The 27315-nt window shown below is 38.1% G+C and overlaps 1 protein-coding gene across 2 annotated transcripts in view; it reads right to left on the bottom strand.

Annotated features, from left to right (window-relative positions):
• The window catches only part of LOC113038304 (RAD50 homolog, double strand break repair protein), a 94599-nt gene extending 68851 nt beyond the window's left edge, over positions 1-25748 (bottom strand). For both annotated transcript variants that reach the window (XM_026195619.1, XM_026195618.1), the window contains exons 1-22: positions 25654-25748; positions 25185-25346; positions 24903-24986; positions 24362-24513; positions 22232-22417; positions 21089-21293; positions 20734-20862; positions 17444-17609; positions 16765-16958; positions 14804-15010; positions 14400-14582; positions 10952-11109; positions 10020-10195; positions 9307-9544; positions 8134-8323; positions 7739-7865; positions 5386-5579; positions 3482-3592; positions 3229-3321; positions 3027-3140; positions 1769-1896; positions 1301-1525 (exon numbers count right to left, since the gene is read on the bottom strand). In XM_026195619.1, the coding sequence (XP_026051404.1) occupies positions 1301-1525; positions 1769-1896; positions 3027-3140; positions 3229-3321; positions 3482-3592; positions 5386-5579; positions 7739-7865; positions 8134-8323; positions 9307-9544; positions 10020-10195; positions 10952-11109; positions 14400-14582; positions 14804-15010; positions 16765-16958; positions 17444-17609; positions 20734-20862; positions 21089-21293; positions 22232-22417; positions 24362-24513; positions 24903-24986; positions 25185-25313 (3389 nt within the window). In that variant the 5' untranslated portion in view covers positions 25314-25346; positions 25654-25748. The remainder of the gene's footprint in view (positions 1-1300; positions 1526-1768; positions 1897-3026; positions 3141-3228; positions 3322-3481; positions 3593-5385; positions 5580-7738; positions 7866-8133; positions 8324-9306; positions 9545-10019; positions 10196-10951; positions 11110-14399; positions 14583-14803; positions 15011-16764; positions 16959-17443; positions 17610-20733; positions 20863-21088; positions 21294-22231; positions 22418-24361; positions 24514-24902; positions 24987-25184; positions 25347-25653) is intronic.
• Positions 25749-27315: the final 1567 nt, after the last annotated feature.

Below are 27315 nucleotides of genomic sequence, written 5' to 3' on the forward strand. Positions count from 1 at the left end.
AACAATGATGTCAAAATCACGCGCAAATGAGCTTCTCTAATACTTCTTATGAAACTGATTTCATTATAACTGCTTATTGTACAGTATTGTAAACAGTGCAGAATATGTTTATTAAAATATGTGTTGGTCTTTGTAAAATACATGACAAATCGCATCACATATTGATTTTATTTGGGATGCATAATTTTACCATTAAATATCGGAAAGGAACACAGTGAATACTTTTATAGTAGACGGGAAACTGATTGCTCCCTCGTGACCTTTTGTAAACTATATTCATGAAAAAGATCTGCACAGATACAGATATTATAATCCTAAACCGTAATCTGTCGATAAACACACACCTTGTGTCCTTTCTACTTCTGTTTGAATCTGCTCGCGCTGTGCCGCTGCGGTCTGCGGATTGAAGAGTGTGAAAGACAGTGAGGAAATGAAGTATGACGCTGTTTTCATATGAAATTAGGTGACTGACTCTGAGAGGATCACTGATTTCTGTACAGTTTATGGAGCTAATCACTATAGTCTTGCTAAAAATGGCCTAGCGACGCCTCTACTTCTAACGTCCATTTTGGAGAACCAGGACAGATATGTCAGTCGATTGCTCAGGCATTAAGTGGCACCGAAATCTGTGATCTGATTCGGTTCGGTGCATACCAGTTTCATAGGTACCATATTGGCACCGGGTTTCGGTACCCAACCCTACCAGGGATTGTGAATTTTTGTGAGCCCTGATTTCAGTGCTGTGAGTATTGTTCACGCATGTATAAAAAATCACTTTCTATCAGTTTAATCTGTTTGTATAAAAGAAAGTTAAACAAATTGTCAGTTGTTTCTTAATAATAAATGAATAAAACATATAATAAAAAATTAATAAAACATTATATAATTTATAAAATATTGTTTTGGACCTAAATTTGTATTTATTACAACAGACTTTTTGCCATCTATAGTTGTTGACAGTATAATATATATATATATATATATATATATATATATATATATTATACTGTCAACAACTATAGATGGCAAAAAGTCTGTTGCAATGGTTACAACAGTAGCTATGGGTAAACATTTTATCCTGTTTTTGGGGAGTCCCTTTGATGAAGCCCACCAGTAAGTGATGATTCAACTGCATCATTAGGGCTAAAAGTCTGAGTCAGAAGTTCCTTTTAGTTTAGATTGTTGCAGATTACTGCAGCTTACTGACTGCTGAACCACATCAAAACCAAACCTACACACTCTGACAAACCGCTACCTGAAACTACCCTTCAGAAAACCCCTGATAACAAAACCTACTTACTGGTCTAGGGCTTTGTAGTAGATGTCCAGGTCCTTATTGGCCAACTCTGTTGTTCTCATCACAATCATTTGGTCTCTGTAGAGATCATCGGCCCGGCAATACTGATCCTCACTGAGCTCTTTACGGAAACGGAGGATCTCGTCTTCATAGCCTTTCTGTCGACCGAGTGCCACACTGCGGTTCTTTTTTAGGTCCTCCAACTTTCGTTCCACTTCTCGCCGCTCACTTGACAGCAGAAGATAGACTTTTTAAGATGCACATTAATATAATGTCCCCTCACACACTTAGTAAAGATCTATGCAAAATAGTTTACAGTAAAGTAATTGGTTAGTGAGATGGATTCAACTAGTTTTATGGTAACTATAGAGCGTACTTGGCACTTTAAGTCTTGTGAGCTTCAGAAAGTGTGTCAAACAGTGTCATGACTTCCTAAATGGTATTTGTTAGCTATAACATGTGATCTCATACTTGCGCAGCTGCAGAACTTGCATGTTGCCCATCTCCTTAACCAAGTCTTCACGTTTCCTGGACACTTCTTTCAGCTCCTCCACACGCTTTCGTAATGTCAAGTTGTCCTGTAGCCAGCGCTCTTGAACCTGTTAAAAACCAATCATATAACCACATATAAAATAGAAATCCATATGCATCATTTTTTTGGGAGAAAGTAAATATATTGCAATAAAATATGCATTCAGACAAGTGGGCTCAGATAATTAATCAGTTGGTACTGTGCATCATTTCAAATTAGCAGCCAACAACTGCATCCAAATAATTGAGAAGTCAGAAGATTTTACAGACATTACAAATGTTCAATATGCTCACTTGATTGCGTTTACACTTAGCATTAACATGTGACCGTATCCGTATGTTGTCCACACTTGTAAATGCAATCCAGCCATTATGTCTGCATTTACAGGTCAATGTTACACAAAACCCCACCCCATCTTCTGTCAGAAGAGAGACGGAGAACACCAGGAGCACTAGTGAGACTCGTACACTTATTTTGATTTGTAAAAACAGCCGATGTGTGACCTAGAAATAAATGCAGAATATTAAATGTTTCTTAATCGAACATTAAAGTCTGTGGGAATCGGAAGTTGCTGGCAACTTTATTTTAGTCTAGAGATGTATTTCCAGCTGAAGCAGAATATTAAATGGAGCGCTTGGTTTTATTTTTGCACTTTTGTCTTTCACTCATAGTAACCAAATGGTCAGAGGGATTTGTTTTAAGGATATTCTGCCCAAGCAGTCAAACTGACGTCATCAGAGAGGGAATGCTATTCCAGAGCAGAAGTAAATGTTCAGATTATGATTTAGTATTACCTAGACTATTTTTTTTGTTGTTGCATTAATAGTTCACGTCAAGACTAGCAATGTGAGCTAGTAAAGTGAATACAGTAAATGTTGATTTAATGCGGACTTTAACGTTTTAACATTTTCTAAACTTTTATGTCCAGTTGTAAATGCAAGATTTATACTTTTGGACATTGTACATGTCATCAGCCACCTAACTTCATAGGTGTGAATATTACTATAAATTTATGTCACAGACAATCCACTGAAATTTCAATCTCTCGGAATGCTGTTAGCTGCAATGGTATTAGTTTTTGGTGATTTGTTTTTAGCAATTTTGATTTGTACATGAGCACAGTATGAAAAGTATATACACCAAAACATAGGTCTTAGCAACAACAAAAGCAAAAATGCAGCAAGCTTTGCTTGGCACCTTCTGAGTGTCAATATCTTGTCGGATGTTGCCAATGTCTTTATTGATCTTCTCTCGCTGTTTTTCAGCCTCGTGTAGTTGTTTGTCCACCTCTTGTAGCTCAGTTTCCTTTTGCTAAAGAAATCAAGAAGTAAACAAGAAAATAAATGGAAAAATACACTGCATACAGGAAACGAGAGCTAAGTATGTAATTTTGTTGTACCTCTTTGTAGCTGTCCTTCCCCTCTTCTATGTACTTGGTAATCTCTCTCTCAAGGAGGGTCAGGTTTTTAACTTTTTCTTTGATTCCATTTATCTAAAAGAAAGAATAAAGCTTTAGTTAACTCATGATCAGCAATGACTTCATCTTTCATTTTTTTAAAGTAAATATCCACAAACTCTGATGTAGTACATTGTGGTAAATAATTTCACAGTAATAAGGAAGTATAAGTTGGATGAAACAAATTAACCGGCACCTTTTCCTGTCCTTCCCCCTGTTTCTGTCTCTTGCGCTCAGCAAGGTCCTGTTTCTCCTGCTGGAGCTTCTCCAGAGTGGCAGCTAGAGGAGACACCTGCTCCTTCGCATCCTAACAAACACACAAAACATGATGAACACTACACTACCATTCAAAAGTCTGGCTTCTGTGTTTCAAATAATTATGTATATGTTCTTAATAGGGGTGTAACGATACGCGTATTCGTATTGAACCGTTCGGTACGACGCTTTCGGTTCGGTACGCGGTACGCATTATGTATACCGAACGGTTCGTTGGAGTAATTAATTATATTTGAAAAAAAAAAAAAAAGAGAGAGAAAGAAATATAATGATATGCGTTCAACAAGGTAGCCCAATAACCCAAACAACGTAACAGGCAACGCCCCTGACACTCCCGAAGAAGAAAAAAACACCATCTTATATGTTTATGTTAGGCTACTCAGCAGGCGCTCGCTCACTCAGTACGCGCTGAAGGCTCGTTGCAAAATAGCCAATGCGTTTAACAGACTAGAAATGAGAAGATCCTCCAATAACCAACAGGTCTGGTGTTTGGGTGCACTTTGGATTCCCTTTAAGCTATAATGGTGATGGCAAGAGAGTGGTGGATAAAAAAACAACGGTATGTCGCATCTGCAACATGACAGGGTACACCAGCGGGATTACAAAAAAAAAACAAACAAAAAAACAGCGGGAATATCTGGGATATATGCGTCAGTACTATCTGGGAAAAGACGAAAAAAAGGAGAAACATGCACGCAGCAAACTATCCCTGCAGCATTTAGACACTAGCTTACAGGGAATCCAACCCAAACACCAGATCTTATATTTCTGGTCTGTTAAATGCATTAGACATTTTGCAACGAGCCTTCAGCGCGTGCTGAGTGAGCGAGCGCCTTAGGGGCCGTTCACATATCGTGCCTAAAAACGCATGGAAAACGCTAAGCGCGTCTTTCTCCTCCTTTCCAAAGCGCTCGGGCAGAAGCGCTCATGAGGCTCTGTCTTTGCTAAGCAACAATGACGTGCTCTCTCCATGAGACGCGGAAATTTCAGCGAAGGATAAATGGATTTGCAGCTCTAAAAATCGCTTGCAGTAGCTCTGCTACTGAATTTATTTCAAAATTGCAATCCATATACAACTATGATCAGCTGTTCCTTCATCTTGGCTGAGCTCTCAACGTTGTTAGGGAAAGGATGAAGCTGATTGGTTGGTTCTTGTCACATGACCCGCGGTGCGCTTGCGGCATTCTGAAAAGTTGAGATGTTTTTACATTTTGCTGTATCTAAAACGTATCGAACCGAACCGAACCGAACCGAACCGTGACATCAGTGTATCGTATCGAACCGAACCGTGAATTTTGTGAACCGTTACACCCCTAGTTCTTAAATATTTTATATAAATATAAAATTTACTGATGTGACTTGTGTCTTAACAGTACAAAGACAAAGAGTTGTTGCTTATGTGAAAAGCATGTTTGTGCATGGTTCTTGTCATTTTAGAGTAATTAACTGTGTGAATGGGGCATGTGCCTCAAAAGGACATGTGAGCGCCAAAACTCCTCAGAATTCTTTACAAACGAAGAAGTACATACTGTGGAGTATGGCTAGCTATGCATCACCTTGCACTTAATACTAAGAGAACAAAGGTTACAAATGTAATCGGTCACTCAATGCTGCATCTGTAGCTGACACTGTGGGAACAGTATACTGCACTGCAATAAAGTGCAATACAGCCGACAAACATGAAAGACTGACTACCCGCTTGTAATGGTCAGACCTGGAGGGTGTTCATGTCAGCTACTGATGCAGTGTTTAGTGAACCTATGAAATGAAATGTTTCTCTTTAGGAATAAGAAGGTACGTTAAAGCAGAGTGGGCGCTCCTCACTCGAATGTCTCTGTGGAGTGTCTGGATCTCAGTGGAGTACTCCACACACTGCTCCTCCAACTGTTGACGTTTCTGCATATTGCTGGAGATCTGGAGCTTTTCTCCACGAATCTCATTTACACTGCTCCTCAAGGCCTGGATCTGCTCCTGCTGGTCCTGGATCAGTTTCCTCTTCAGTTCAATCTTGCTGCAGGCTACACAAAAGAAGCAAATAATCAAACATCAACTGAACACAGGGTTTTAATAAATGTTAGACCTGATTTTACATTGAATGCTTTGGAAAGTTGAAGAAAGTCCTGTGGTGTGAAAAGAATACATGCAGTTTTTATGACTTGAATTGAGGGCCTATGATGGGCTATGATGGCTCAGTGGTAGAGCATTGCATTAGCAGCACAAAAGGTTGTGGGTTCAATTCCCAGGGAACACAGGTACTGGTAAAAAGAGATGTATAGCCTGAATGCACTGTAAGTCGCTTTGGATAAAAGCGTCTGCTAAATGCATAAATGTAAATGTTCTAATTTATCATGATATTCACTGCAAAGAACTACCATATTTTCCGGACTTTAAGTCGCACTTCTTTTCATATTTTGGCTGGTCCTACGATTTATAGTCCGGTGCGACTTATTTAGCAAAATTAATTTGACATGAACCAAGAAAAATTAACTAAGAGAAAACATTACCATCTACAGCCACGAGAAGGTGCTCTATACTGCTCAATGCTCCTGTAGTCTTCCACTGAGCAGTATAGAGCGCCCTCTCGCGGCTGTAGATGGTAATGTTTTCTCTTGGTTCTAAATAAATGCGACTTACAGTCCAGTGCGACTTATATATGTTTTTTTCCTCATCATGATGTATTTTTGGACTGATGCGATTTATCCTTAGGTGCGACTTATAGTCCGAAGAAATAATATAGTAATAAAAAAAAGAAAGAGTGAAAGCAAAGTTGATTAAAAATATTTAAAAAGCTGTCATTTACAGTACCTAAGCTGTACACTTTATGTAATATAATAATATAAACAGTATTCAAACCGCAAATAACAATATGGCAAATGTTTAAAACAAGGTACATGACTATTGAAATATCTGGGGTCAATAATTTAAGTTTACAGAAATATTTTTTTTTTTTGCTTAGCTACATGCACATTTGTGATTACAAATTTATAAAAAGTTTATCTAGGTTCCAATGTGATAGTAATACATTTTGAGGTTAAGATGACAAAAGACCCTTTCACACTGCACGTCGGACCCGCAATATTGCCGGAACATTGCCGGGTCGCCTTCTGTGTGAAAGCAACCACGTCCCGGGATTGATTCCCGCATTGAACCCCGGTCGGGGACCTAGTAACATTGTGGGGTTCGACCCGGGACGAGTGCTGTATGAACAAAAGCCATGATGACGTGCGTTATCGCGACTCTTTTATCGGCTGTTTTGAAGCAAGATCAACGTTCGCGACGAATATGTGCAAACTGTAATGAAGCAGAGATCAGTTAGTTCCTCACTTTCCGTGCTGACGCAGAGATCGCTTGCTTGCTTCAGTGAAAGTATAATGTGCCTAACGTTTTCGACTCGTACGTTACACGTCACGCGCTGATGTCACGTGTCGTTACGGGGTCTTTACGGGTTGTGTGTGAAAGCACGCACATATCCTGGGTAATCACTGGTAGTGTGAAAGTCCAAATTTCGCGACCCGGGAACAATTGCAGGAACACTTTACCTGTGTATTTGCCGGAATGGCAGTGTGAAAGGGGCTATTCTGAGTTGATCAAGTCAAGCAACCCAGGTTTACAGATAGATTTAGCACCTATAATGACCTTTTCTCTTCCTTGACATTTGGCTTTTTAAGACTGATTGAATTAGCACCTATGCATTTAAATGACTCCGTTATGCTGATGAGATCAAGGCTAGGGAAATGCCAGTGTCTGGCATTTTACTGATGCCATTTGCATGCTTTGTTTAAATTGTCTCCACCTCTATATATCCCTCCCCCTTGAAATGTATATAAACTCCAAAGTATCACTTTTTTGGTGAGACTTGGATGACTACAGCGACGCACAGCAAGTTCTCAATAAAGAGTCTTCGATTCGGAGTTCCCAACACACATTATTATTTTTTTTTTAATAGCTGCTGAAAATTCAACTCCACTATAACAGGAGTAAATTAAACTTTATATTAAAACCTTTTTTTTTATGTAATACTTCACAATATTACCTTTTTGCTATAATTTCTTTAAAAAATATGCAGCCTCGCTGTCTGAACATAAAAGATTTAAAAACTCACAGATCCTTTTGAACGGTAGTATATATTGACTTGAGATTCACATAAGTTTTTATTCTACATCAGTGCTGAACGTACTGGTGTCCAGGCGGTGTTGGGTCTCTTGCTTCTCCTGGCTGACCTGCTGCATGGTGCGGCTGAGGTCAACTCCCTGCAGCCTGGCTGCATGTTGAGCGATCTTCCTTTCTACATCCTTCAGGTCAAGCTACAGAAAATAAGAAACATTTGGATTATGCACAGGTGAATAAAAATACTGCTTGTTAAGTCGTGACATATTGAATACTGTTTCCAGATGCAAGTCTCCATAAATTTGCACTACAGTGTATATAATATATTAGGAATCACAACATTGAATTATTTTGAGCATTTTAGGTGATAAATTAGACTTTGAAGTATATGCTGTGTTTACTGATGTGCTCTATTTAACTGGATTGTATTTTCTGTGTTTGGACTAAATGGGAATGAGCTCAGACCTGATAGCGATCCATGAGTGATATGTCCTGCAGACAGGCCTTGGCTGTGTCTTCCTCAGACATCAGTGTGCACAGCAGTGTCTCTTGCTCCTCAGTGTCTCCTTTCAGCTTCTCAATGTCTCGATTGACACGCTGGAGTTTATTTCTGAGCTCTGGCAGCTCTTTCTCCTGGAGCTCCGCTATGGACTGCCTGCCAGTACAGGAGATGAATCATGTTAGATAATGATACATCCGTATCTTAAGCTGTATTAATATGATTATGAAGGATTAATGAAAAGGTAAATAGGTGGGTGGATGGATGGATAAAGGGTAAATAGATAGACTGATAGATGTAGGATGGATGGAAAAATGTATGAAGAGGTAATAAGGTGAATGAATGAATGGATGTAGGGGTAAAATTTCAATGAACAGATGAGTGGATGCATAAACAGGGGTAAATTGGTGAATGGATAGACAGGTTGACAGATGAATGGATAAATGTTTGGATGAAGTGGTAAACAGATGAATGGATGGAGGAGTAAATCGGTGGATAGATGGACATGGGATGACTGGACAAGTGGAAGGATTGATGTGAAGTAAATAAGTTAATGACTGGATGGATGAAGGGAGTAAATAGATGAATGGATGGATAGATGAATAGATGGATGAAAAGATGAAGTAAACAGGTGGATAGATGGATGGATAGGTGAAGGCGTAACTAGAATGACAGATGGATGGTTGAAACAGTTAATATATGGCAAAACGGAGTATGAAGTATGGATGGATTAAGTGATGAACAGGACGGATAAATAGGTGAAATAAAAGATGGATGCTGGATGGATGAAAGGGTAAAAATAGGTGGACGGAGGGATGGCTGGTTAAAGATGTTAATAGGTGGACAGACGAACGGATGGACAAAAGGTAGAATGGATGAAATGATAAACAGGTGTAGGATGGATGGATAAATATGTGAAGTAAAGGATGGATGGATGAATGAAAAGGTAAAAAGGTGGATGAACAGATGGCTGCATGAAGGGCTTAATAGGTGGATGGATGGATACATGGATGAAATGCTAAATAGGTGAAGGATGGAAGGATATATAGGTAACGTAAAAGATGGATGGATGGATGAATGGAGGACAGATAAATATACATATAAAAGAACAGACAGATAAAAAAAACAATTATTATTGCCTGATGGGCTTCAGTTCCATCATTTCATCACGCCGGCGCTCCTTCCTCTTCAGGTCATGCTCAGTGTTCTTTAGTTTGTCTGGGACGAGTCGCAGCTTTGACTGCATGTCATTAATGACGTCCTGGAGCTCTGCTTCTGATGGGAACACACGCTGACACACGGGACAGCAGGGCTCGCCCTCCTCTGTCAGCTGACTGATGAACTGACTGTACACGGCCGTAGCACCCGCCAGCATAGCTGCTCAGAAAGCAATCCAGGACAGAGTAGAGAAAAAGACACTGAGAATCACATTAACACCATGGGAAACTGGGTATGTTCTGAATTAGCACAAACAGGGTATTGAAACTGGTACAAACTACTTAACTGTAAATGTGTTACACATTAGAGTAGAGAGCATGCTACTTCATATCTACAACTATTGCTGTACTTGACAAAAAAACGGCTATATGCTCTGGTAATGATTAGTAATTTACCACAAACCAGGCCCACACGGAATCTTCATATGCAAAATCCACAAACTTAAACAGAATTCAAAGACCATCTTTCATGAAATGTGTCCCCTGGTCCTTGTCAGTTTGTGTATCACTTGGTACGAAACTTATATTAATTGTGCGCCATTTTGACGATTTTCCTCCAAAATTAGCACAGAAAATATGCATGAATATTTGCGTGGCTCAAAAATGTTTGGTAAGAGCTGAACGCATTTTTGTACCTCTCTGTTTGGAGCACTTCTCCAACTCATCCTCCAGTTTGTTCAAGTCCGACTCAAAGTCCTGACTGCCGCACACATTAAAAAGTCTCTCTTCAAAGCTGGCCAGCTGCTCTTCCTTACGTTTGACTTCAGCAGTCAAATGAGACTTCTTCTGTTCTCCAGATGCAAGCTCCTTACTATGAAACAAAAATTAATATCTGTTGTCTAGAAAAGCTCATTCACATTTAATTTTTCATACTTTTCAAGCCTAAAACACATTATGCATTACGAATAATAGAGTATCATGTTTTAATCCTAAAATAATCACCACTGTTGAAGTTACAATACACTGGAGAAAAATCTAATTTATTGTTTTTACTTTGGAAATAAAGCACATTCTATGACATTATTTAACATGTATTTTACATACATACATATATATATATATATATATATATATATATATATATATATATATATATATATATATATATATATATATATATATATATATATATATGAGCACTTCATGTACGCTACTACAAGTGCAACTTTTGAATATGAATTTTTTGTGATGTTTGCCTAGACAGCCTTATTCTACCTGTCTGTGTAAGCTAACTGTCACCATTTGAATACAACATTGTGTGTTCCACTGCCCTGAAAGTGACTTATTCCTCATGACCCTGGAATCGAAACTACGTTATGTGTCTTGAGGAGATATTACTTAAGTATGTGGGTGGTTATTCAAATGTCAGCATTTTCTGTAGTATCAAGGTCAGTGTATGTGCATGTGTCACTTATCACGTAGACGTTTAGATTCTGTTACCACAAAACATATTTCAACCTCACACTAAAAATAACTATTTATGGCATTCTCTAGCTCATTTGAAAAAAGAAATACTATTATACAAATGTTTGTAGAAAAAAAAAAATCATTCAGGAGTGTGACAGACTTCATTTTGTTGAGCCGGTCTCTGGTGAAGTTGATCTCTTTGGATTTGGAGTAGATCCAGTCTTCTAGCTCTTTCTTGCTTGGGAAGTGTCCCATCAGAGACACCAGCTCTTCATTATGTCTCGACTTGATCTTCCTCACTTGTTCTTCTTTTTCCATCTGAAATCCAAAGCAGAGATAAACTATTTCCATCTCGCATAAGCACGGATAAAGCACTGCTATATATAAGCATTTGCCTAGCATTTTTCAATAAATGTTTCAAATAATGGCATGCAAGACTCTTGTCACAGTTTGTTCTGACTGGATTTTGAAATATTTTAAAGAAATCAATTGAATTATAACTCATATCAAAATAAACAATTTGATGCTTCAGGCAAATCATAGAAAGCAGGGGTGGCCAACGTCGGTGCCAGAGTGCCACATCCCTGCAGAGTTTCTCGCCAACCCTAATCGTAGACACCTGAACAAGCTAATAAAGCCCTAAGTGTTACTAGAAAGTGACAGGCAAGTAAGTTTTTTATCAAGTTTGGAGCAAAACTCTGCAGGACTGTGGCTCTCCAGGAACAATGTTGGCCTCCACTGATATAAAGACATGCACTGACATCTAGGTGTTACAGTTATATACTGCAAGCAATGTGCAGATGTACTAATACCAGGGTTCATACTCATTTTTACCAATAAATGTCCATGATTTTTAAGACAATATTCATGACCCAATGTCCTTTTTTTTTTTTTTTTACAATATGAATAAAATTTTGTTTAAATTTATAATAGCATGTTAATTAAAACTTAAATGACAATTAATGCTATTTGTTTGCTTTATGTTTATTTGAATAATAAGTATAAGCTACAATTTGAGAGAGTGAAAGAGAAGGTACAGCTAAATCTCTTTTCCAGGTTTTTCATGATTGTATGAACCCTGAAATACACATCTATTACTGTTCATGATTTTGTAGCATATATTGTGGTCTTTGATTTTTGTCACTTTCTGTTTGCTCGTAGTGGCGGAGGTGTTGCAACAATATTTAGTGATATTCTTAATGTTACCCAGAAAACAGGATACATGTTTAAATCATTTGAAATACTTCTGCTTAATGTGACACTATCAGATATGTAAAAAAAAATAAAAAATCTATTTTATATCTTGCTATGGATACTGAGTATAGACCATCAGGGCTGTATACAGATTTTCTAAAAGAATTTGCAGATTTCCTCTCAGACCTATTGGTTACTTTCAGTGGTGTATAAAGTACCTGAAAGTCATACTCAAGTAAAAGTACAGATATCTTACTTATCTGTGTTTGTATCTGTAACAGTCACACAATTTTGTATCTGCATTCGGATACAACATTGTACAGTTACTTGATAAAACTGTTATGCTTTCTATGCTGTTATCTATACTTTCATAGTTATCACTGAACAAGTAGGTCGTGTTAAACTAAAATAATTAATTTGTAAAATAATATTTATCATGCAAGCACAGAGATGAAAACTACTTCTGTGAAATTGTGCTTTAGAATAATTATATTATAATTACATTGATTAGCCCCATAAAACCCACTGTTTTTATATTAGTTGGGGGGGGGGGGGTCATTTGATTTATGAGGATGCATTCATACATTAATTATATTCATTAAACCTATTCATTTTACCATGGTGAATATGCCGTGGTAATGGTCGCTGCGAAACCAGTTTGAAAGTTCTGCGTGACTGCACCTAGAGGGAGAAATGTGACAATCTTGTCCGAATGTCATGTGCAGTGGAAAAGGCGGCTGTAGACTGATAGACCCAGCAACCCGTGTGACCAGCCTCTTCACACGGGTCGTGGCAAGCGGCCAAACTGAGGCAGCGACAGCTCAATTGTCACACAGTGGATGTTACCACAAAAGCTTAAATGGCAGCACTCTTCAGCTTTGTACACCGAAACATGAACTGGGACAAATTTTTCACCCTCCATTAACTAGCAGCGAACTACATCACTAACATTCGTGGTGTGCTCTAATACTAGTATTTCCTGTCACTCAGGATTTGTACAGAGATGAAGACTGCAATCTAGCAGTCGGGAAATAAACTCTAAACGAAACAACTGCCATGATTCTTGTATGATTTTATATATATATATATTCTGTTTTTGAGAATCTATACAGTATCGCCAAAAAAAAAATCGCGATACTCACGTGCATCAATATTTCAATTTTACACCCCTTTATTAACTATTTAATGTTCCTATAACAATTATTAAGGTATAAAACAGGAGGACATGAGAATAATTACTATTTGTACACACCTTTACAGTTAATTTACAGTCTTGAATTGTGAACCTAAAATATGAGTGTTAGAGAATGTGCAAATAGTTAATAGTCATATCAGTCAGAAAAGCAGTTCTGGCCTTTTTTAAATTTTTAGCTGCTTAGTTGGTATGCTTGGCTTTAAGATTCTTGACTTTAAAATTCAGAAGCCCTTTAAAATTAAATATGTACACAGTTTGGATTAAAGAGCCACACAGATGGGAAATCAAAAATTACCTGTATTACAGTGTATGATGTAGCTGTCCATCAGTGTAAACAATGTGCAAAGTAATGAAACCAAAAAGTACACGATTTATAAAGTTATTGGCTTCTAAAGTAAGGAGTCGACTCTGAATCGCTGAAATGAGTCATTATAGATTTCAAATCTTTTGCCCATCTCTATGTACGTCACTAGGAACACTTTGCATAATAATCTCCGCCTACCGTCTTGGGAGAAACGGAACTCTGACCTGCCCCTGCCTTCGCGATGACAGGAATAAGACATAATTCACCCAAAAAGATGCTAACGCATTGTTTACCATAAAGTTGTGTGCGGAACAACCAATCAAACCTGACTATGTCAGTTGACCAATCAGAACACAGTATGCTACCGAAAGGTGGGGTTTAAGGAAACTGAATCTTTTGAACAGCTTCGTGCGAACCGTTTGGGGATCTCTGAGAATTGAGGTAATTTTAAAATTATATTTTGACAAAGGACAATGTTTTTTAACCTTGGATGGATTTAAACCTATTGTACAGGACTTATAAACCGAGATAGAAAGCTTAGAATTTTCATCTTATTGGCTCTTTAAATTAAAGTGTTTTTGTGTTGGGCTTTGTTACCAAGACCTGAGAATTTTCACTGGTATTGGTACCATATCTTAGCGATATGCTATTTATACTACGTGAAAATAGACAGTCTATTTACATCAGTTATAAATAAGCTTGTCTCTGTTGTGTTGTGTCACTTTCATTGTGTTGCGCCAATTTCGTTGTGTTGTGCACTATTATTAGCTGTATCCTGGATGGTTTCTGTTAAGGTTTTGCTGTTCAGATGTGTTATTGCCTAAATACATTTATTTTATGTTTGTTATATTTTTTTTGGCATTTAAGTGGGGACTGGCCACTAATGGACAAAAGAGTGATGGTATGTGAGCTCACCTTGGTCTTCTTGAGCATGTCCATTTGTGTGCGTGTTGCGGTGTGTGTGTTGAGTAATTCCATCTCCTGGTCTAGCTTGCGCTGGGCCTGATCCAGTTCGGTTTTCTCCTTTTGTAGTTCAACTACCTCTGCCTTTAGACTGTCCACCGTACAGGCCTGTACAGCATTATCAAGCTCACGCTCCTATGAACACACACACTTTAAGAGATGTATCTAAAAGCAACACAGGTGCCACTGATGTTAGTTCTGTTAAATGCAGATCAGACATTTGTTTTACACATTTATTTTCAAATTTGGCCAGTTTAGTTAAAGAATCAGTTGAGCCAAACAAGAACATAATTACAAAGACATCTGCATGCTCAAAGGAAGTCATGTGTGGTGTAGTGCAGTAGCGCAGGCCTAACCGCTTTCTGAAGTTCAGTTTCTAGCTCCTGTAGTCTGCTTGAGGAGCCCTCCAGTCTTTGGAGGTCAGACTTGATGTTTTTCAGTTCCTGTTGTTTCTTGGCCTGTATGTCTCTCTTGAGCTCAATGGTTCTCTCTAGACCTGTCTTTTTATCTCTGAGATCATCGATGCTTTGCTGCTTCTGTGTCTCTTTCTCTTGCATATCACGCTGAAAAAAAAATAAGAAATGATCACTAAACAATGGTAACATTACAATAATAATATTGAACTTATAAATATGGAGTCAAAACAATGCTGTATATATATATATTCGAAAAAAAATAAAGTTTTGCAAATGAAAATGTTTGCTTTTTACAAACAAAATGAAGTGAAGTGAAACCGCGTGAAAGCAATGATTTTGCAATACATATTTTCCATAGCCAGATCTATTAATTTACTTGCAACTCTGCTTTTATTTTGTGTGTCAGTTTAGTTTGAGCTTGCGATACAGTTTTCCCTTTGCTCTTCATTTTTCTGCCCATCTCACTTTGTGGCACTGTTTTGACGTGGGGGTGGGGTCAAGGGACGGGGGTGTGTACAACATGCCTCCCTGGAAGTGACGTCTTTGGCCCGAGATGCAGCTCACTGATCCAGGTACTGTCATGATGAGCAGAGGCTTGCGAATGGATCATTTCTTTTTATTCAATAGCATTAAAACATACATGTTTTCATATATTAACATATGTATATGTTTATTAGCAGTGTTTGCTCAAGTTAAATAAGTTGTTACCATGAACATCTGCTGTTTATTTCTCTCGATGTGCACACTTTTACAGATTCAAAATGTGTATTGTTTCATTTGGTTAACTGCATGTGTATTAAGAGTGTTTGTTTAAAATCTCTTAACCTGTGGGAGGACCCCAGCGCACAGAAGCATTCTTTGGTTACATTAGTTCAGAGTTACTGCTAATCATAATGTAAAATAATGCAATTCACTTCATAAACTATAACTTACATCATTAAAGAGGTCTACGACTCAAGTTTCATATCGATCTCGACTAGGGATGCACCGATTGACCGGCCATAAATCGGAACCGGACGGTTTTTGCTTAAAATACACGATCGGCAATCGGCCGGTTTATGGCCTCTTACAGTATAGGCTAGGGTTGCACAATATTGGGAAAAAATGACATTGCGATATTTTATTTTTCTGCGATATATATATATATTGCGATAAGAAATCTAATCTAATTTTTTCTTACAAACAAAAATGGGGTGAGCACACTTACATTCTCATTTTTTCATTATTTAAACATCGACACCATCATGCCAATTGATTAATATGCGCAAGGGAGAGAGAGCAAGACCGTGCTCGTGTTGTTTGAAGACGGTGAGCGTGCGGCGCGCTCTCTCTCTCTCTCTCTCGTGCACGTGCTCGCTCTCTCTCTCTCTCTGTCCTGTTAAACTGACAGGACTTAAAAACACATGCAAAATATAAACTTTCACTCTATGATGGTTATGCTGTGCAATTAATCCGCGAATCACATACGTCAAGGGCCGGGGAGCAGCTGGCCCGTACAGTTAATTAATAACAGATCAACCACGACAGCCTACATCGCACATCCTGCGATGTGACTTAACGTGGATTTGTACATCGCGATATCGATGCTTAAACGACACAACGTGCAGCCCTAGTATAGGCTATTATTTACAAAACTCTTCAGGGCTGCATTTCCCAAAAGCATTTCCTCAATACTTTAATTTTAATTTGCAAAACTTTATTTTCTTTTGCAAAATGTATTTTTTTTTGCGTACATATACAGAAATATATTATTTTGACTCCATATATAACCGATTTTTTTTTTTAAGTTGTGTGCCTATTTTATTTCATTATTTTCTATTTTGACTTTCTGTTAAGCACTAAATTAATCAACACAATGACGTATAATATAGAGTAATTATCATGTGTTACTCAAACCATACCATCGTTTGGTCAAGGGCCTCTGTGTCCTGGTCCAGTCTCTCTTTGACTTGTCTGTGGAAGCTCTGGAGCTGTCGCTCATTAAGAGGGGTCCGGTCATAACCCTCTAACTCCAGGAAAGATGCTAAACTCTTGACCTGGGTGTCCCTCTTTTTAATGTTTTGTGTGTGTCTATCGGCCTCCAACTGCAGACGTCCTTCAAACAAACCAAAAATTATGATGAACAGCTCTTAAAATGAATAAAAATCATAATGTGCTGCTAATAGGTAATGAGAAAAATTACTTGGCCACATTCCAGTGCTTGTGTGTTTAATGTTTTTTTTTTTCTTTTGCCATCAAATCAAAGATGTAACATACAGATATGCATGGTTGCAACCCTAGTTTACTCCTACATGCATCTCCCCAAAAAACCTTCCTCTAACTTACATTTATGCAATTTAGCAGATGCTTTTATCCAAAGCGACTTACAGTGCATTCAGGCTACACATTTTTTTTTTGTATACAAGTATGACTTCTATAGCAATCATGGTTTTGCCAGGCTGTAATATATACTAAAAGAACATAATTTGTCATCTAGTGATTTTTTATATTTTTTTATATTAGAATCAACTAAACAATTTGAGGATATTAGAGAACAGATACATACATCAATCACTGATAAATAAAGGGAAATCTGACTACCTTGCTCAACTAGCATGTCAGATTTGATGCGGTTCATCCTTTGGCACTCTCTGCCTGCACGTTCAAGATCACGCTGGCACTCCACAAGTCTCCGTTCCTTCTCCTTCACAGTCCTCTGGTGATTCTGATACATGTCCTGCAGCTGATCGTCTGTGCCCTGGAATACCTAAAACAGCACAACACAGAGTCAGGGTTGAAGGATAAAAAACAAATAAAGGATTTCAAGGGGGATAAAAAAGGTATTCACTTTCTTCACTGAACCCCCAGTTGCTCCACGGGCGCTGGATATATAGCTGCCCACTGCTCCAGGTGTGTGTTCACTTCTAAATGCTGTGTGTGTGCATTGTTGGATGGATTAAATGCATAGCACCGATTCAGAGTATGGGTCACCATACTTGGCAAATGTCATGACTTTCACTTTCACTTTATTTGTGATGGGATGCTTACGCACTTCTGTCTTTCCTCTCTCAGAACAAACCTTGTAAGTAGAGGGAGAGAATTCTTTGGGGGGCGCCAGGGGAACATGGGCCATTTTCCCGAGAACACTAGACTTTGAGCTACCCACATGAACACTTTGCACATTTACATTCCATTTAAAAGCTGCGGCTACTAAAAATTGTTTCAATTTCACAATGGCAGGCCAGAAATTTGAATGGCTTGGGTGATAGGGATGAGCTGCAGGCTGTCTGGGGAGACAGACCTCGAATGCTTCTCCATCTTTTTTTACACAGGTCGCATTGCTGACGCATAGTTGTTACCGTCTTGCTGAACACGGCATTTGGATCGATAGGGGCATCCAAAAACTCCACTTTTTCTGTCAAAGAGGCCTGACAAACCCAGCCAGAGCGATCTCTCTCTCACAACCGCTAAGCCCATACTCCGACCACAACTTTGAAGTGCTCTACGGGACGTGTGCAGGTTTAAATCTGCAATGACGCATATCTCCTACCAGAGCGCTGGGTTGGGTGAACCGAAGTCCAGCTGAGACCCAATCTCCTCTAATAACTCCGCTTGATAGACTGGGACAAGGGAAGTCACGTTCACCGCATGTATGGCCAGTACAGAAAATGTATAAATCTTTTGAAAAACAGATTTCCCCTGTCAACATGGCCCCAGTTGAAGAGAGCCCTGCCCTGCAGCTGGGATGCAAATGATTCACCACAGATGATTCTACATGGGGAGGATTTGCCATCCCCAATCCTCCATTCCCTGGACATCTAGCCTCGAGAAGTCCTGAACAGGTACTCAGTGGGAAAAAGGCTTATCCCAAAACCTCTTCATTTCAGCCACACAAGCCGCGATGGCGGGAATAAACTGTTTCGCTGGAGGAAGACGTGACGGAAGTCTCTTTCCTTCATACAAGTCTTTTTTAGATCCTTATCTGCTGGTTGGGATGGCCAGTCGATCGACAGTCTAGCCGTGCCCCTGCGACAGACCTCGAAAAGATCTGTATGCTTCTGCACAGGGGAGGGTGAGCTCTCATCCTGTGCACTCGGCGGACGCGACTGAAGAATAGCATCTTCATCATAGTCATACTCGGCCTCGAGGATGGTCGACAACACTTCTTCATCATCATCTTCCTTTTCCGCTAATGAATCTTAAAACAGCGGGGGAAGGACGGGGGACACCTTCTCCATCATCTCACCCCAGAAGCTGGAGGCCTGTGGACAATCCATCGGTTCCTCTCTGAGTTGAGCAGACAGGCATAGGCCCGACTTCCCAGCTACTGCAACTCGAAGCCTTCGCTCTCGGTTTTGACCGAGAACCTCGCACAGTGGGGACAGCCCTCGGGGTTGGACAACTCTGTAACTCTGGCTGAGTGTGTTGAGCACCCAAGATGGAGATGCAGAGACCGTGTGAATCTTTCGCAGAAATCCACATTCCACACGCACACGGATGAGGAGGACGGCCCTTTCCTCTAAGGTGGCCATGAAGCCTGCACTCAACTAGTACAGAGCTCTTTGCTGCACTGCTTTACACTTTAACTGGGCTCTCTACTGTACAGAAGACCTTAATTTGATAGGGAATAAACCTGTCAAAAGGAGATGAGAGAGCAATCTTTCCACAGCTCTACTACCCTACTTCTGTGTCTGCTTTTGCCATGCGGGGTGGAAATTTCCAGTCTTCAAGTGACAGCAGCAGTTTACAAACCTCTGTCAGTCAAACAAAAGGAAGAATGGAAAACTAAAGAGCTGACAGGTGGGATTAATTGCTGTAGTTTATTTTTTTCTCTCCCTTTTATGGCATTGTGTCTTGTAAGGGTCAAAATATTGAGGCCCCTTTATCTAGTTTAGAAGCGTTTTATTCCAATTGATCAAGTACCCTAATTATTTTTTTAAATATCTTAAACTGTGTTCCGAAGATAAAAGGAGGCCTTACATGTTTGGAACAGCATAAGGGTGAGTTATTAATGACATAATTTTCATTTTTGGGCGAACTAACCCTTTAAAGCCACAGCTTCACTGTTATTAGGGAAATGTGACAAAACTGAGGTAATTTGTATGTGCATAGCCTCTCTCTCTCCTCTCTCTCTCTCACATGTAAATAACATTTGATGAATTACAATGCTCTGAGAATAGAATATTGAAGTGGAGATCGCTAAACTTCATGCTAACAGGTGTTTTCAGAAAGCGTGTTTATAGTGAAAAGAGAGCGCATGCACATGGTTGCCAGGTTGACAAATATAAGCAACATGCTTAACAGATATTTTCCGTATTGCGCAATGTTTTGTGGATAACATCTCTTTATATAAGAAAACCCCGGTTGTGTTCCTTTGCGGTCAGATTAAACCTTGTTGTATCCTGCATATTAATCTCTATTCATTATTTTTAGAAACTTTGCACTTTTCTACTCAATTTTAAACAGGGTTATTTATTCAAATTAAGCACTGTCCTTTGGGCCAGCTGTATCGATATTCGTACAAGTTTGACTCTCTAACCTGTAGGCCATGACTGCCAATAGATATTGTTAATATTAACTAATAATAAATAAGTATCTCTGTTTTAATATAATTTAAAGATACAGAATACATCTTTGAGGAGAGAAAGAGACAGAACTTGAAAAGAAAGATGAGCTTGCAAAAGCAAATCCCTTGTTTCACCAGAAAATGAAAAAAAGTCATAAGTATACCAAAAACATCCACTACTGAACATCCTGTGCATGTTTTCTGTGCACAATACTTCCTGTGCTTTCAGATGATCATTATCTAGAATTTATGACTAATACTGATAGTAGTAACACTTTCATAACTAATGAAAAGGGTTTTTATGTTTATTTGTTACTTTGGTTACCTGTTCCATCTTTTCCTCTAGTTCCCGGTTATCATCCTCCATTTGTTTCTTCCTGCTGTCCAAAGCTTTGATGTCATTATCCAATTTCATCACTTTGCTGAGACTACTGTCTATGTCATACATTCGGTTCTGAAAATATGAGAAAAGTGTGTTTTGGTTAAAATGGATCTGTGGTATATGCTGTAACTGGTACCCTAATCTGCATTACAATCACCTACATTGAATACAATTTGAAAAATTCATTTTCCAAAACAATGAACTGCCACAGACCTAAGAAAAATAAAATTAAAATCCCATGGCATTTAATCTTTTGAGTCAGCATAAAAGTTGGTGTCTCAGATTCTTTGTGTCTCACCTCCAGTGGGTCTATCTGACTCTCGATGCGTTGGACACTTTCTTTAGAGGAAGCCAGCTGAGTCTCTTTAGTGGACAGCAGCTCTCGGATCTCTTGGGCTTTATCTTTGTTCTGTTTCAGGTACTTGAGCTCCGTCTGGCAGGTTTTGACAATGCCGCTCTGCTTCAACCTCAGTGCCCGCAGGGTCTCCAGTACCTTAATGTACCTTCAAGCAAAGATTTTTGGTTATTTTCAGGCATTTATCTGTGATGCTACCTTAATGTGTGTAAAAGACAACATCTGAAAAGTCAATGGTACAGAAAAGTAACTGAATAACTACAAATTTAGTTTATTGGGGTTTTAACAAATAAATAGTTTCAGTTAGGCTGCTAAACAATTTGTTTGTATGGATAATTCAAAAGACATAATAAGTGGGTTTCACTAATGAAGCAAAGAATGAATGTCCACTGTTTCAGTTGTAACTAAGCAAAGATTTTAAAAGGAAAAAATTACTATCTCTCCAATAACACATTAATAAACACTCATTTAGCGCCACATACTGGTGTAAAAGCAATTACAAAACATACTGTTTATTGGACAGAGATATTAAAGAAAGAACACATACAGTAAATTTCCAACAAAAACATTCTTGGTAAGACAAAATAAAGCAGAGAACGTAAGCAGTCTGAGATAATGTAAAATGAAAAAATAAAATATGATGCAACTTGTAGACTCTGGACCACAAAACCAGTCATAAGTAGTAAAAAATTTACAGATTATTATTATTTTTTTTTTTTTTTTTCTGGGATATTAAGATCATGCTCCATGAAGATATTTTGTATATTTTCTGACATAAATACACCAAAACTAAATTTTTGAATAGTAATAGACATTGCTTCATTTAGATAACTTTAAAGGTGATTTTCACAATATAAAATTTTTTGCACCCTCAGGTTCCAGATTTTCAAATATTTGTATCTCAGACAAGTATCCTAACAAACATTCATCAATGGATAGCTTATTTATTCAGATTTCAGATGGTGATTAAATCTCAATTTCAGAAAGTTTGTCCCTTATGACTTATGATATGTTTTGTGTTTCAGAGTCACATATGACTGAGCGACAGAAGCCTCAGTGAGAAACCTGTTGTCCAGATCAACATACCTTGTGGCTGAGAAAATGTCATCAAACTTCTGCTTGAGGGCTTTTCCTTCACTCAGAGGCCAGTTGGACTCCTCTTGGTGGCAGAAGATGACATGGTTGATAACAGCCTTGGAGACGCCCAGTGCCGAGATCATCTCACGGTCCATTTCAGCACACTTGGAGCTCAGGCCCACTTTCTCTCCGTGCCTGACAACAAGAGAGATCAAGACATATTAATGCCAAACAAGCACAAGTGGCCCTTCAGACAGGGACCATGATGTACAAATTCCAAAGCCCAAGTGGGAGTTAAAATTTGTAGTAAAAAGTTTATAAAAAGGAAAAAATAAAAAATCTTATTTTTTTATATTCCAAATAATGCTGTTTTTCTCTCTCTTCGAATACATAAAAAATCCTGAAAAAAAAGTATCATGGTTTCCACTAAAATATTAAGCAGCGCAATGGTTTTAATCATTAAAAAAAGTTTTTTTCCAAGCTCGTCCACACCAGATCTAGTTAAAAACATCTCCGCTTTTAAGAATGACGCAAGTGCACCAGGTCATGTGACAAGAACCAACTCACTCAGCTTCCTCCGGGGTGAAATTCCCCATTTTACTTTCCTTCGTAAGTAAATCTTGTTTATCTTGAGTTACAACAAGAGTTTTTGGGTGGTGGAAATCCATTACTGAAATTTTGTTGTTGTAACGGAGATCGCAGCTGATGGATGCTTAGCAACGACAGATGCCTCAGGAGCGCAGGCGCTTTGGAAAGAAGGAGAAAAATAAGCGTGTGTGTGTGTCAACTTACTGGGCGCGTTGACACACGCAACCACACGCCTACAGATATATTTAGCAGCGCAAGTCAAACGAAGTGAGCGAAAAGTAGGCCAATTTCGACAGAAAGGACAATGAAGTTAACGTACTTGCAAAATAAGTACTAAAATAAAGCAGTAGTGCAAGTACAATGCAATATCACTTGCGACGCAAACATCCACAAGCAAATGAAAGGCTCTTCCCAAAGCTGGCCACTCTAGCGAGACGTTATCTCTTTATTCCCGGGACATCTGTGCCATCGGAGAGGGTGTTTTCTGCCTCAGGCAGTCCACAGGCTACGCTCCAGACTAACCACATCATGACATGTTACATTTTATAATAATGTCTTCTGCAAATTAGGCTTGCCGCGATAGACGGTGCTAACGGTGATGTTGGTTTTAAGCCGCAACACCAGACAGGTCACTTGCCCACTGTGCCACAGATCCCCACCGTCGTCTTGATTTTTTTCTAGTAATAAAAACCATTTAGTTCAGTAAAAGAACAGAAACTACAAATCACAACTAAATGCAGCTGCTCAATGCAGAACGACAGTCGCATCACAGATCAGATTTAATTTATCCAGTGAACAGTGTGAGGAGAGCTGACTGACAAGAAGAGTGAGGTGAGAGAGACAAGACGATGGCGGATGATTTAGTTTAGAAACAAACTGCGTCTGGCAGTATTTTGCTGTTTATCTAAGGTGATTTTGGAAGTTTTTTGTTTATTTATTTTTGTTTTACATTCCTTTCTTATTTAATAGGTTACACATTGTTTGTTGGTTTTTACTTTATTTAAACTTTGTTTCATCCTTTATTTTATTTGACATCAAGGTGTATGCTTTCTTACTCGTTTGGCTAATAAACGTTCTACTTTTCTTATTCATTTGGACATATATTATACATTTATACTTTGCCTATTTTTATTTTTGTATACTTTATGCAATTTATTTGTTATTTTATATTAAGCATAGCCTGCCCTACAGAATGGCATAATTTTAATAGTTTTGTTAAAGTTATATGTTTTATAAATAGGCTTAAGTGAGTTTGACATTGTATTTTGTTGTTGCATTCAAGCAATTGACGTCTAACTGCCACAAATTCAAAAGTGAAAGAAAAATGCGCATGGTGCTTTTAATCTTTTTAAAAGCCAAGAAAAGCAAGGAAAATAGGGACAATTCAAACGAACAAAAAATTTACAATTGCTTTACGACGTATTGCCACTATTAGAAAGTGAACTCAAAAAATGCGCACGCTGCTTTTATAAGCTATTTAAAAGCGAAGGAAAGCAAGGAAAATATTAAATGCCCACTATTAGCGGTGTTGTCACACGTCGTTAAACCTACTTGAATCTTGTGATGACTCCCTCAAGGGTTTTGAACTCTGTTTTCTTGCCCTTCTGTGTGCTTTGCATAGACCTCTGGACAGCCACAGGATCGCCATTCACATCTCTAAACTGGAGTCTGATCTGTGCCCGTACATCCGTCTCATGGGCATCCTACAACAGACCAACATTAGCATTAACACACATAGTTATTGGCAGTGTTTTTCACACAAAGAACAATAACAAAGTTATAAAAAAAATAGTTATATTTAAAGAACAGCAGAGTACACACCACAACTAAAACGATAATGGCATAGAGGAATGATAATGCTAGAATCACTTTCAATTTTTTTATTTATTTGATGAGTGATGCAAACACTGACAGCTAATCAGAACCATTCCTGCTTTCAAGAGCTCTAGCATTTAAAGTGGCTGTTTAAAATAAATATATCTATATTGTGCATCGGTGTGGATTCTCATAGTTATCATAATTGATGGGAAAGGGCTGTAAGACATGCAGATTGGCAGTTTGTTTATTTGCATTTTTCCTGTCAAAGACCTACTTTGGGATCATGGACAAATGTGCTTCCTTTACTTCCTGGTGGAAAGTCTCCTGAAGTGATGTACTTGAGGCATTCAATGATGGTCTGCAAGTCATAAAAAGATAGTTAATTATTATTTATGTTAAAAAAAAGTATTATATGTAGTTATTGGTAGGAAGAACTTTAATATAAAATGCTATTTAATAATGTGTTTAATATAAATATTTAATCATCATCATAAGGTTTCATGTTGGTTATGTGAAACGTAAACATAATATATGCATTTAATTGACAATATACAACCGTTTTTCCAGCTCCGTTAGGTCCCACAAGGACCGTCAGAGGGCTGAAGAAGGTGATCACTTGTTTGTCTTTATCCTCAACTCCAAAACTCCTTACTCCCAGGATACTCATCTTTTCGATCTTAGACATTTCGGACCCGTTCTTCGACTTAAATATCAGCAACTAGAAAATGATATTGTCGACTATAACCATGTGAAGTTGCAAAAAATACAAATTACTTGGACCAGTGGCATATGTACTTTCATAATACGTCCAAATAAAGACGATGCAGTCGTTCTAGAACGCAGCTGGGCTAAAAAAAAATAATCAATTCAAGTCTATTTGTATAACATTAGCGCTTTTTGCGATACAAATCGATGCAAAGCAACTTTACAGAAAATTAAGTTTCTACAATATGTAGTGATAGCTTATCGGTGTCAAAATATGTAAAAACATTAACAGGGCAAAGCATTTTCTAAAAATAACTCACACGAGTAGTTCAATCTCTTGGGTTTGTTTTGACTCCACGCACTCGTGGGTTTCCCGCGTCGGCGCAGTGACGTGCTTCCGCATTCAACTCACCGTCAGATGACACACCAAGAAACTACAAATCCCAAAATTCAATAACGAACGCTTGAAATAACAATAAATAGATTTATAATTGCATAATATTGCAAAATAATGATATTCACTTATTTCACCCGAAGCTCCAGCTACGACCACACAACTGCAATTTAATTTTAATTTAATATACGAATTGTAGTATTACTCTTTTTATTGCCCAAATTAAAACAGGATTTGACGAAGTAGCAGCTGTTTTGAACATAGCCAATATCAGCTCAGTAGTTGTGAACTGTGATTGCTTTTCAGAACGAATATGGTGAATTATTAGCAGCTCACGTTTAGCTTATAAAAACACATCAAATGCTCGTGTCATGAGATAAAACTCTCCCGTTGTCATTCCAGTATATTAAACATTAATGCTACCAAAGTTTGGTTTGTAAATATGGCACTGAAAAACATGAAGGATGTGTGAAAAGGTTAAAAGGATTTGAAAGTCTCCAGGTGCAAAGCTCCTCACACAATCGCTCAGATCTACACAACCTTCCTTCTCATGCTGTTTCTCGTCTGTAAGTAGTCCAAACCAGAAACGAAATTGTTTTACCTAATTCCTATGTTGAGCAGGAGAAACGTTTGACGCGGGGGTTTTTGTTATATATGGTCTGTGTTTGATATCAGGTGATTTCTCAAAACGACAAAATATTTTTTTAAGTGAAATAAATCTTATTCTAATTCTAAATCACATATTCTGTTTTTATATTAACATTAGCATAATTTGTCAGGCAGATCTTCCTATTTAAAATGTATTGTTGTTATACTACACCTATCCACTTGGTGCTGCTGTTTAATAAATGTAAGGACCAACTAGGTACTTGTAGATTTACAGAAAACAGAGATGAAGTCCCACTTAACGTTTAAAAGAAGAGGAACTAAAAGCCTTTGAACTATTTGTAAATTAAATTGCAAATATATATATTAATGTTTTTTTTCCTATATATATATATGTATGTATTTATGTATATATATATATATATATATATATATATATATATATATATATATATATATATATAATTTGACAGTAATATGGACAATTAAAATGTGCTGTTTTTTTCTTTCTAGCATTGCAGCACATGGGTAAGGGGGATGACGCTATACGTGAGGCACTTCATCATCTTCAAGACCTTATGGATTATGCACATCTCCTCACATTTGTAAGCACAATGCTTTATAAATATTCCTTATTTCTACATTTACCATAATCATTATTTTCTGTATCTTTTAAAGAATATAAACGAGATATACGTACCGAATGTGCATATTGAAAGCTTGGAGGTGAGTTTTGGGAAAAATATGAGATTTGTGTGTTGGAGATGACACATATCTGAGCAAGACTTGGCCTGTTTTCTTCAGATGTGCCGCTGTAAAGAGTTCATTGCTCAAGAGCTTCTGAAGACATTAGTTTCAGCAGAGATCACTGATCAAGACGCTGCTGTTGAACCACGCACAGCACTTAGACTGTTACAGCACAATATCAGATTTCTCCTTCAGGATTCGGTAAGTGATTTCTCTCATGTGTGTTTTGGAAGCT

This window comes from Carassius auratus, chromosome 21 (assembly GCF_003368295.1).
Source record: "Carassius auratus strain Wakin chromosome 21, ASM336829v1, whole genome shotgun sequence".
Classification (NCBI taxonomy): domain Eukaryota; kingdom Metazoa; phylum Chordata; class Actinopteri; order Cypriniformes; family Cyprinidae; genus Carassius; species Carassius auratus.